Source organism: Leptosomus discolor, chromosome 7 (assembly GCF_034619465.1).
Source record: "Leptosomus discolor isolate bLepDis1 chromosome 7, bLepDis1.hap2, whole genome shotgun sequence".
NCBI lineage: Eukaryota > Metazoa > Chordata > Aves > Leptosomiformes > Leptosomidae > Leptosomus > Leptosomus discolor.
The window spans coordinates 39,728,282-39,740,715 of NC_141397.1; the positions used below are offsets into that span (position 1 = coordinate 39,728,282).

The window sequence follows — 12,434 nt, forward strand, 5'->3', positions numbered from 1 at the left end:
TTTGTCTTTTTTAATATATGTAAAAGATTAATAAGACTTCAAGATAGCAGTACTCATTGAAAATAACAGGCCACCTGTCAAAAGCAACTTACTGAATTCTGACCAGAGTGTTAACAGCAGGGTCAGACAAGGACAGCCTTACACATCAACATAAACATACACAAACTTTTATACATACACAAGCTTGATAATTATTCTCAAAGCAGAAAAGTTAGTCTCCCTGGAATAGCAGTGAAAACCACTGTGCTAGTTTAAGTTAGATAGTTGTGGAAACAACTCCTCTTAACTTTGATGCTTTTGCAATCTCAGCAAGAGTAGTATCACATTAACAGACTTCTGGAGAGAATTATTGCTGATTTGTAAGGAAAAAAATACTCAAATAAAACCACAATTTGTAGGCTACTTGGCCTCAATCTGAAATGTCATCACTGAGCTAAAGGTCATTTCAACACGTCATCGCTCATTGTGATTGTACTGGACTACACACTAAGGCCTACATGCATACCTGTCTAAAGCTTTAACTAGAAACTACTGAGTGCAAGTCTAAAAGAGTTAATTCTGTTTAAACACCACCACACATTTTTAAAAATGAAGTACTTTTTTTTTTTCCCCAAACATCCCCTTCAAAATTGACCTCAATGCTGAAAACAATCAAGAGAAATTTTAAGTACAAAATCAGTGCCACACAAACAGTAGCTTGTAAGTGCTAATACAGAAAGCCCTGCATTATCTGTGGTAGATCAGAAGACAGAATAAGCCCATTATGAAAGATGCTGAAGAGGGCAGAGCAGGTTGCACCTGGTACTGAACCAGACTTAATCAAAACCTGAATCGATTCCTGCAGAATTAATTGGTCTGTCTAGAAGCAACACTCTCCGGTATTCCAGGTCAGCCAAGCGCAAGTATATTGCTGAGCTGGTGAACTCTCCTGGAGCCGAGTGCCAAGGCAGCACGGCATGGGGACACCTAACTGGCAGTGCAGCGGCCAGCACACATCCAGGCCATGCTCAGCAGTTCCAGCTCAGTTCCCGCCCTACCAGACCTAGGCTACTCCTACACAAACCTGCCGGATACCTGGGCTCCCTCTTGTGCTTCTTGGCAAATAGTGCGGTAACGAGTTAATGGCGTACAACGCCAATCTCAACTTGTGCTCCGGAAAGTACAAAGGTGACTAAATGATTTCTATACCAAGGCAGGAAGCAGGACAGTTGTGTTCCTGTGAACTTAGTTTGAACTGGTTAAGTTCAACCAGACCTAAGCTGATTCCAGGTGTGTCCGCATCTAAGGTAAATTCATGCCATAGTCTGGATTAACTACTCTGGGACAACTGAGAGTTGGCAGTAGCTTGTTTTAATTAATACATATGCATTTTCTTATGTTCAGCTTGCTTAAATTCAGCTTTTATTAGTGCTTACCTACTCCCCAGAAAATTCCCCATTTAAGACAGTTCAGCGTCTTTAAAAAAAAAAGTAGTTTTTCTTAAGATTACATACTTTCATAGCAGATTGATTTCTGTACCAGTATTTCCAATAATCCCTTGTCACAGTTACCTCTGCTGTTTCCAAACCACATAACTCTTTTCATTATCATTTAAGTTTTCCTGAGGCCTCAGTCTTGCAAGTATACCAAACCTCCAGCCCCTCAACTCTTGCTTTGCATTTCTACTGTGTGACATTATCATTCCTACATTCTTAACACTCTTCTTGTTATACAGACCGACACATACCTGATTAAATGGGGGACGAGGCCCATCACCCAACAGAGGAGTTTTCTGCTGCTGGAAAGGCAGAGGGCCCTGGGAAGGGTGCGGCCCCCTTGAAGGGTTCGGTTGTCCCTGAGGTCCTTGCATGTTTCCTTGAGGCCCTATTAAAGAGCCTTGCGGAGGTCCCTGCTGGCCTTGTGGACCTGGTGGCCCACGCAATTCTTGTGGCGGTCCTAACATTGTACCTTGAGGCGGGGGTCCCTGGAGGCCCCTCATCTCCTGGGGACCATGTCCTAGTAAACCACTTTGCATATGAGGACCTCTCATTTCTTGCGGATGACCCATCATCATCCCTTGTGGAGTAGGTCCCTGGTTATCTCTGGGTCCTGGTGGACCCTGCATCCCTCTTGGATTAAGTCCCATCAAAGGCCCTTGAGATATAGGGCCCTGCATCCCTTGAGATCCTGGAGCTCCTTGCATGCCATGAGGAAGAGGTCCTTGCATTCCTCGAGGACCAGGTGGCCCTTGCATTCCTTGACCACCAGGCGGACCTTGAGGACCCAAGTGACTTTGTGGGCCAGGTGGACCCTGTGGGCCTAAATGAGTCTGAGACCCAGGTAGACCCTGTGGTCCTAAGTGGCCTTGTGGGCCAGCATTACCCTGTGGACCTGGAGGCCCCATTGGCCCATGAGGGCCAGGATGTCTCTGCATTCCTTGATGTCCATGTAAATCCTGAGGCCGTGGCATTCCTTGTGGAGGCCCTTGGGGGCCTGGAGGTCCTTGTGGTCCCATGAACCCTTGTGGACCTGCAGCTCCTTGGTGTAATGGAGGACCTTGAGGTCCCATTTGTCCTTGGGGTCCTGGAGGTCTGAACTGTCCTTGTGGACCAGGAGGTCCCATCTGAGGCATATTCATTGGCATCTGCTGAGGTGGAAGGGTCTGCTGAAATCCTTGAGGCATCTGTGACATTGGGCCTTGCCCTGGAAAAGGCTGGGGTCCATGAAGAGAGCCTCCTGGAGGTGGCGGCTGCACTTGTTCAGCTTGCTTTTGTGCAAGTCTCTCAATTTTCAATTGCTATCCGAAAAGAGAGACCCAGAAAATCAACTAAGCAGAGAAGTATATGTAACAACTGAAAATCAGAAGCAATCATCTCATTTCTCAGAAATTTAAAGAGATTCAGTGGTTTTCTCTTAATTAACAAAAATATAACTCTAGAGAACCATAGATCAAAATTAACTAACTGAAATGTGAGGGCCTCTCTGAAGGTTTCATAGCATCATGCATCAAGTCCAACAGTCTGCTCGATTAGATGACTTTTGAAAAAAGGTGAAAACAGTACTGCAAAAGCAAGCTACACATTTTAGTGTTGACGTTCAAATACGTCACACAGAGCACTAAAATTTGCTAATAACTATTGTTACATACTTACCTCCAATAGTTGTGGATTTGTGTACTGAAGTGCTGCCATTTCCTGTTCAATCTCTGCCTGTGTCTTCTTTTTCTCCTCCAGCTTAATATCTTCCTTTCTATCATTCAATGGCTCAGGTGGGGGAGGCAAAGGAACTTTATTCTGCATCCATGCCTATAAAGAATAGTAAACACAAGATGAATTCTGTGGAATGACACGTATGCAACATACTGCTGCACTGGGAAAGGATATGATGGAATGCTGTGTAGTATGGATATTCAAGAAGCTAAAACCAATGCTGAATAAAACTTCTGTATCTTATAACATCCTGTTCCAGGTACAGATACAAGATAAAATGGATTTAACCAAATATTTTATGCTTAAACAGTAATTAAACTAACTACTGCGGTAAATTATTTTGTACTGGGTGTTGATATAGAAGAGCTGATACTGGAAATCCAAAACTTTAACAGACACACACTTTTTGAAGTTGGGAAAATAACAAGTTGTTCTCCTGTTCACTGTGTATCAGGTGCTTACCTGCTGAAACTGTGCTGGTATTGGCTTTGCATAGGGCACTTTTTTCTGTGGCACCTTCTTTTGGTCCTTCTGCATGACTTCCTCCATTCCCCAATCCAGTCCCGGGATTGTCATTTCAATATCATTGGACTCATCCTTCCCTTTAGCACCAGGGAGACAAACAGTGATGCAGGTTTACAGAGAAATCCTGTTACAGCTTATTTAGCAAAAGAGACTGAGAGGCTTTCAACTCTTCTTCTTTACATGAGAATTATGCACAACACAGAATTTTAGAAAAAAGCATCTGTGCTACCAAAATACATGAAAGGAATGAAAGAGAAGTCACACAGTATCTGGATGGCTCAGGAAAATGCTTCCCCATAGCTACTACTTACCCATCTGCTCTTGCTCCATGGCTATTTTCAATTGTTCCGGTATTCCCATCCCAGGAATAACTGCTAGACTGTTGGGTTCCAGATCATCTAGAGAAAAACAATAAATATTTATACTTGGAACATTTTTCTTTACATAATCACTTTATCCCTTTGGATTATCACATGCTTTTACCATTGGTATCATTATATTTCACAAGTGGTGGGTCACATTTCAATTCCACACATGAATTACAGGCTATTAAAAGAACTGCAAATTCAGATTTGTAAATACACCCCAACAGGTCAGAAACTATGTCCTTTCAGGAAAGTTACATTTAGGGTAGAAGCTCAGAAAAGGAAGTAATAACCCACACCCATTTCCACTTTTGTTACAACAAATCTATATATTTTAAAACTTACATTGGATTAAAATGCTGCATTTTAATTAAGATTCCCAAAGACAAAAGAGCTTACAATCAAAAATCTGAAGAAACAGATGCAACCGCAGAGATGAAAAGGTTGTTGAGGCATGCCATAGAGCTGGGCAACCCTGAGCAGCCTAAATTTACCAAGATAAATCCTCAAGAGGGGGATAAAGCTTTAATATTTTAGTCAATTTCAATAATTTGAAATATTTTCCTGCTGCAGTTCAGGGCTGAAGGAAGTCTTGAAGTCACATGAAGTTTTCAGATGAAAAATAAACTGGAGATATTGCCAGAGGGAGAGCCAAACCTCCTTCCTGTGATTGACAGAACAAGTCTTACCTCCTGGAGCTGCAGAAACAAGAGAACACCCATTGTTGGAATGGCGATTGCTGATAACATAGAGAGTAAAATCACCCTTGTAAAAAATATCTTTGTCTAGGTAGTCACCAATGCTATAATACTGTTCCATCATCTCACCCAGAAGCTGCACTCTAGTGTCAGCTAATAACCTAGGCTTGTTCCTGACTCCAACCCTCTTTCTTCCATATTGTGGGAAATTGCCTTACCGTATTCTACGCCATCCTCTGACATCCCAGGCAGCAGGTTCAAGTTGTAACGATCTCGCATTTTATCTCCAGGCCGATTTCTAGTCCAAAACTTGCTGTCAAAACAAGTTACATGATCTCAATGAGAGTATTAACTACTTTTAAACTAAATTAGTTCTTTAATTTTTAGTGTGCTATCTTGATTATATAAGGATTCAACTCTTACTAAATCAAATTCAGCACTAAATCTGAACATTAGGTGTGAGGTTCGAACCAAAAATCAAACCCCAACAATTATCACACTGAATTATACGGTCATAATTCAGAAGATATTTCAAAGTATAAGGAGTATAAGTACAAGATATCAACATCAGATCCTGAACAAACAGAAATATTTCTAGTCCATTCCAAAAACTTCTCGCTCAATTCAAATGTATTCTTCATACACAATTAAACTTGTCAATACACACATCCACACATGGAGATTTATTCCATTTCTAAAATGCTCCATGGTTAGAGCATGTTCGACCTAAAACACAAACTATATGCCCCCAAATACGTTTACAACAGGAAAAGACAGACATGATCAGCAGACAAGCTGCAGGAAAAAATGCTGTGGAGATAAGAATACTTCTTCAGCAAGAAACTACAACAACTGTTTTTTAAAAATTTCTTCAGGAGGTTTCAAAGCTCACACAAACCCAAAATCCTAGTATTTTTTAAGGCTTCCTTAGATGAAGGACAAGAGGTTACACTCTACCTTTTAATGTGAAATGTCAGTGCCTTCCCATTCAGATGTCTGTCTCTCTGCTTTGCCCATTGGTTGTGCATCAGAATCATCCCAACCTATTCTTTGTTCACTGATGCCATGCACCTTTCTAGTTTCTAAATGTACATACTACATTCCCTTAGATCTTTTCTTTAAATACTTGAAAATACCTGGTATGATCATTTGAGCCTGAACAGAGAATGTGTCCAAGGGGATGCCACGCCAGACTCCAGATCATTCCCTCATGGGCCATTTCCATTCCACCAACCTCCTTCTCAACCCTGGTGCATCCAAAAAAAAAAAAAAAAGTCATCAAACAGGTGAATAGCTGCTACAGGTACAATACAAAACTTTTGCTATTCAGTTGTTCCTCTTCCTCTATGCCACATTTTGCAAGACTTAAGCCTCTGTTATTTTTCTGTTGGGTGAACTGATCGTACCCAGTTGTTCTTAGCAGGAAATTCAGTAATGTAGGGATTTTTAATTGTACATTTAGAAACAAAACAATTACCGCATCTCAGAGCAAGCTCTAAGAAACTAGGTATTTCAACCATTCATCACCCTCTCAACAAAAGACTATGTTCTGTGTAAGCAACTGTATGCTTCAAAATACATCTGCATAGGAAGACTTCTTCATAAATGAAGCATATTCACAAACTTCCCCAGGTATAGAGAAAAACTGTATCATAAACATGCACATTAAATACAGATTCAAAGGTGAAAGGCACATTTTATGGTTAGTGTAGTACCCTGCACATCTGACCAATATCTTTCCAACATGGTGATGAAAATCACACGTACCCAACATGCCAGAACAACAAAGAGCCATCAGATCCTCCACTGGCAAACAGCCCTTCATGAACAGGATGCCAGGCCACAGCTGAAATACAAAGCCAGCCACAATCAGAAAGTGCCACACTAGGATCTCCAATGAATGCAAATCAGGATCTCAAAAAAAAAAAATTTTTAATCCAGACTTATTAATAAAAAATCCACAGAATATAGCAAATTCTGACCTGTAGCCTCCTTCTTATGACCCCTGAAGACCTGAAGTTCTTCCTTCAGATTACGAATGTCAAAGAGCTTACAGAGGTGGTCACGAGAAGCTGTTAGCAGCCAGTTGCCATTCAGATTCAGTTTCACCTCCATCACTGTGTTTTTATGAGCATGTCTGCAAACAGAGAAAGATAGACTGTCCAGATACTGATTTCTCAGACACAAATGAAAACATAGTAACTTACCCATCCCAAATATGCAGGTCAATAACAAAACAGTTTAGGCTACTAAACCAGAATATTGTGGCTTTCTGTGCAAAGGCCCTATGCCTTAATCCTGTTCTTTTGTACTTCAGAGCAACTGGTAGTGCTCATTGAGACCGTATTCAGTTACTGTGCACATTTCTGCTGCAGCATAAGAAATTTTTCATCAGTCAGATGAAACATCTCATTTGTGTTTCCATATCTCAATTCCATTTTCCAAATGAGCACTGTGTGATTAGGAGGTCTATGGAGAAGGATAAAGTAAATTTAAACAAGGAATATTAAAGTCACAATTTTCCAAGTATAGACTTGACTTCATCTAACCTCTAGATTGTCTGGCACAGCTAAAGCACTAGCTTTATATTTGAAGCAACTGTGTATGCCTGAAAAGATGTGAGGCAAAAAGCTAAGAAGTGAATTTAAAAAAAAAAATCAAATTAGCTTATAATTGAACAAATCAGTCTGTGGGCAAGAACTTACAGTGTGGCAAGGCTCTGGCCAGTCTTTGGATCCCAGAACTTGATGGGCTGTTGGCTATCTTTACTTCCCGATACAACTAATCCCTTTGTTGGATGCCAGTCAACACATTTCACATCTGCTCCATGACCTGTTAAGAAGATAAAAAAAATGCTCGTTTTGAGATTTTACAGACGCTGAAAAGGCACTGAAAAATTAAAGGGTGCACACCTTGTAACTGTAATGCAAAACTGAATGAAAAATATCACAGAACACAGGTCACAAAACAAAATCAAACTAAATAAAAACTCAAGTTATTTAGGTTGCATTCCTTCCCACTAATCACTGAGAACATCTTCTCCTTGGATTACGCCCTCAAACCAAGCTCACTTCACCAGCATATAAATTCTCTAAGAAGCTTGTGCTCAAACTGGTACTTTTCTTTAGGCTTTGGCCCTATACTATTACACAGTCTTTTAAAGATAACACTGATGAAGCATTTGTATGGAGGTGGTAAGGGAAGATAACACTGTAACACTTCACTTTCTGTGAAATATTGTAGAAATGAAACGCAAATACAGATTTGTTCCTATCCTGTCAGCACTACCCTTTTGCTGTCCTGTCAGAAAATAAGCAAAAAAAATTAAAATATGGATCTGAAAACTATGTTAGCATATGATGAAATCTTACGGGATGCAACCTCTTACCAGGTCAGAGGCATTCAGGTTTTTCTAACACTCAAGAGTTAGGAAGGAAAAACCCTTGTGATATCATTTAATTTCAGACTGACTGACCTTGACAGAGAACCAGTGCTGCTCAGATGATCTAAAATGTGTCAAGAAGAAATATCTATTCCTGCTACACAACAAAATGAGATTTCTGAGCTGAACTATAGGATTTAGAAAAGAAATAACAAATGGTAATGTCCTTCTCCAATCTCTTTCCATGCCACCCGACTTCAAGGGAAAGCCAACAGTAACAGTCAATGCCAGAAAATGAGGCAACATGCAGTAACTAAATAAAAAAGCAAGATGAGAAAGGAAGGGCTGTCTGCAACATAAAGGCACTGAAATTCTAAAATGGTATGGAAGAATGGCAGCATGTTCCATGAAAGACACAGAGTTCCCATCAAAGTCAGACAGCTCCCACAAGTACTGCTTTGCTACATGGTGGAACATGTAACTTCAAGCAGCACAAGCTGTCTTTAACACAGGCCTCAATTCGACAAGACATTAAAAATTAGTATCAGTTGAAATTTTCCTGAGGCCACAGACAAAACAAATTAGAATAAAGCAATATACTTCTATCTTAAAGTAAAAGCAAAATATTAACACATAGAGCACTCTATCCATCAACTGAGTGCAATTGTCCTCCTCTCCGGAGGAAAGGACAGATGGGGAAGAGCTTCTTGACCCAAGAAGAAATCAATGCAGCTTCGGTAAGTATACAGGGAACAACCTGAAGGACTGATTGACAGTATGGATGAAGGAACCCAACCCTCCTCCCCCAGCCATAGCAGGCAGAGTTGGCCTTGGAATATGCAGGGTCTCAGGGAAGAGCAGGATCCTCAAATCGCAAAGACTATAAATGTGTTCACAAGTGAGCACTCTGGTGGTCTGTCCTACCAACAGAGGAGCACTGTGAGATGTATTGTTTCCCTTCTCTCTGGCTCTGCTGATGCAGAAAGAAATGAAAGGCACTGTCTGTCTGGATTTGCTCTAAGCCTCTCTCTCTCAACTAAAACATGATGCTGAATGCTGAGCAAACCTTGTTTCTGAGTGTTTATTTGGGAGGAATGATTTGACCAGTAGTAAGAGAGAGCATTCTTCCTCCATAGCAGAAGGCAATTCTTGCTTGCAGATTTTTCAGCTGATGGTACTCTGTAGGTACTTGCTATCCTGCAGCCCCCAGGGAAAGACAGGGGATTTAAATTCAAGGGCAACAATAGGCCCTTATAGAGAATCATTCCATGACAACTAATAACTGGTTGAACCATATGAAAATGTGTTCAGACTCGAATACTTGAGTACTATGATAAAAACCAAAGCCCAGCAAAACCATAAAAACCCCTACCCACACAGACTGGAATTACATTGGGCTTGCTGTTCCTCAAATAAAGACAATTAGTAATGGAAGAGTGCCAAGAGACAAAGGGCTACTCCATTTGATTGGCAAGATTGCATCCAGAAAATGAGCCATGCTGGTGAAAGGCTACCTCTGGATGAGAGCTCATCCCGTGCAAGGCCTGATTTAAGCTTTTCTTTCAAGACAATCTGAGTTAAACTAGCCCAAATATGTACCTTGAGGGAAAACAAAAGGGAGTGGGCAATCCAGTTCAAGTTCAGAGCCACACTCAAAACAGAGCAATCAAAGCACCCATCCTCCAGAAGTCTTCAAAAGGGAGCGACAGTGATGCGACAGCACCGGACTCATGGGCTTCTCAGAAGCCAGGTTTGATAGTCACTACCCACTAGCCCCAGACCACAAAGCTGAAAGGTAGTAAAAGATGCCAGGACGCTCAGAACTTGTAATCAGAGCAGGAAAATCATTAGGTACTTATCAGCAGGCTTTTGACCATCATCAGCACATTAAAACTGACCACAGGGATCAGAAGAAACCTACCATATTTAAAAACATAACCATTATAAAGATAGATAACTCATTTCCCGCAGAGAACAATCTTTCAACAAGTGTACTCTGTACTACGGCCATAGTGGTGAAAAATGGGGACCCTCCTTTGTAATCTAATCAAAATGATCTCTCCTGCCTTCCAGAGAGGCATCTCTTAGACAAAGTACTGCACTAAATGGGACCATCAAATATACTTAGCCATAGGTTCCCAATGCAATGAAGCTTTCTTGAGAAACTGAATTCTTTCCTACAACAAATATGCTTTGAATAAACTATTCCCAAGGGACAAAGTAACTCAGAAGAATTACATAAGATAACCAAGACAGCTGAACAGCATCATCTAATCAGACCTTTTTTATTTTTTTTATTTTATTTTTTTTTAGTTGGAACAATTGACACTCTATATTGTTCTATACTACCATCTGTAACAAGACAGGTGATGCAGAGAATACATTTAAAATAGAACTCCAGAGAAAAAGAAGCCTGGTAGATTTTACTTTCTAGTTCACTTCTTAGTTCTAGGCTAAAAGCTTGGAATTGGACTCTTCTCTGGTACAGAACCCATCACCAAGCACCATGCTCAGAAAACCTTTATTCATGCAAATCTCTGTAGTTTATATTCCTTATTTGCTGACTCTAAACAGCTTTTGCTCAGTAACTTCAACAGTCACACATATGTCTCTGTGACCTAGGAAAGCCAGGATGGGAAGTCCCCTCTGAACAACGCTTGCACCCTTTCCACCCCCCAAGCCCCTGCCGATAAAAGGCACAGACATTGTACAATTTCCCTATCTTGTAGGGACACTTTTTGGATAAGGTAATTGAAGTCTGTGAATTGTTTAGAAGTCATGGCAATGGAAGGCCTACAAACTGAAATGAAATATTGAAGGTAGATTTTTGATAAACTGAGCTCGTTCAAAATGAGTTAATGTCTGAGCATAAACCAATGTACTAATGCTTGACAGGTTGACTTGCTACAACTTTTTCTAACCTTTTAAAAAATCTGCAGAAAAAATAAACTAAAACCAATCATATGTAGATTCTTTAAAAACTTCAGATAAAAAAAGTATTTCTCTATTAACACTTTTCATGTGCACAATAAATTTTTGAACTGAGTGACTGTAGTCACAATCCCATTAATTAAAATACTGATTGTTAATACTTCTAGCCAACTTCTTTGAAGTGTTGTTCTTTAAAAGACATGAACAGAAATACTGGCTGTTGAAAGGCCTAGCTATAATAAGATTATGTCTAATAGTGTTTTATCAAATCAGCATGTTACAAGTCTGGAAAAGTACACATAATTTAAGGACTTGATTTTTTTCCCCTCTCACTCTAATTTCTGCATATATGACTCAGTGAATGCAATATACGGTGTAAAAAAGTTGTTTTGGATCATTGTCTTTTTATTACAGTCTATAACATATCTATACATTTTATAACTATATATAAACTATCAATTATAGATGTATCAGGTTTATTGCTGTAGCTAATTTTTTTCCTATTAGATCCTTTCACCTTTTAGGAAAAAGACACATTCTGAAGGCACACGCATCGTAAAGAAGATTTTATAGATGATACTGTAGGATTTCTAGATCCTTCTCAGCAATTACTAGGATGAATATACACATACTGAGATGACACTCAAGGCATCTTCTTGCACTTTTTAAACATCCACATTCCAAAGAAAATGGACATTTGTAACTATATATATTTTAAAGAATGAACATAATCATTTAACTACAACAATACTGTTTCTCATTTAGAGAGAGTTCTATTTGCTTGATTTTTTTTTTCTTAAGACACATGGTTCTCTTATGCTGTTCTAAATGGAGAGTTAATAGAGCTGTGTACCCTCCACTTGAATTGGTCAGACTTGAAGCCTTTTCGTCACCACACATTAACGTTCACCTTTTCGTAATTTGCATCCTCAGAATAACAGAATACCTCTCAAAACAGCAGGCCCTTTGTAGGGGACTATTTCCAAGGGATCTGCAATGAGACATTAGGTCTTACTACCATTCAAGCTAAGGTTTTCTACTCCTAAAAATAAATTAAAAAAAAAAACCCACAACAAAAAAAACCAAACCCCAAACAAAAACCTCCAAGTCAAAGATAGAGGAAAACAATCATGTTAGCAGGAAGATGTTCTAAGTTTTCTACATAATTCCCTTAGACTTTGTCAGTTGCTTCCAGCCTACTAGGTGAATTGGCTTATTTGGCCTGTTCCATTTTTTTTGGAAGGCTTTTAAAATGTTACCTGACCGTTACTCATTCCCCTTGCAATTCCTTGCTTCTATGTAAAGCTCACTTAGGAACTGAATACCTCGTATCTACAAGCACCTA

At 39.8% G+C, this 12,434-nt stretch overlaps 1 protein-coding gene across 1 annotated transcript in view; it reads right to left on the reverse strand.

Annotated features, from left to right (window-relative positions):
* The window catches only part of WDR33 (WD repeat domain 33), a 69,751-nt gene that overhangs the window by 11,855 nt on the left and 45,462 nt on the right, over nt 1–12,434 (reverse strand). Inside the window, exons 9-17 of the mRNA XM_086467741.1 lie at nt 7,482–7,608; nt 6,759–6,913; nt 6,544–6,622; nt 5,913–6,023; nt 4,995–5,089; nt 4,025–4,111; nt 3,651–3,790; nt 3,132–3,284; nt 1,727–2,776 (exon numbers count right to left, since the gene is read on the reverse strand). Coding sequence (XP_086323867.1) covers nt 1,727–2,776; nt 3,132–3,284; nt 3,651–3,790; nt 4,025–4,111; nt 4,995–5,089; nt 5,913–6,023; nt 6,544–6,622; nt 6,759–6,913; nt 7,482–7,608 — 1,997 coding nt within the window. The remainder of the gene's footprint in view (nt 1–1,726; nt 2,777–3,131; nt 3,285–3,650; nt 3,791–4,024; nt 4,112–4,994; nt 5,090–5,912; nt 6,024–6,543; nt 6,623–6,758; nt 6,914–7,481; nt 7,609–12,434) is intronic.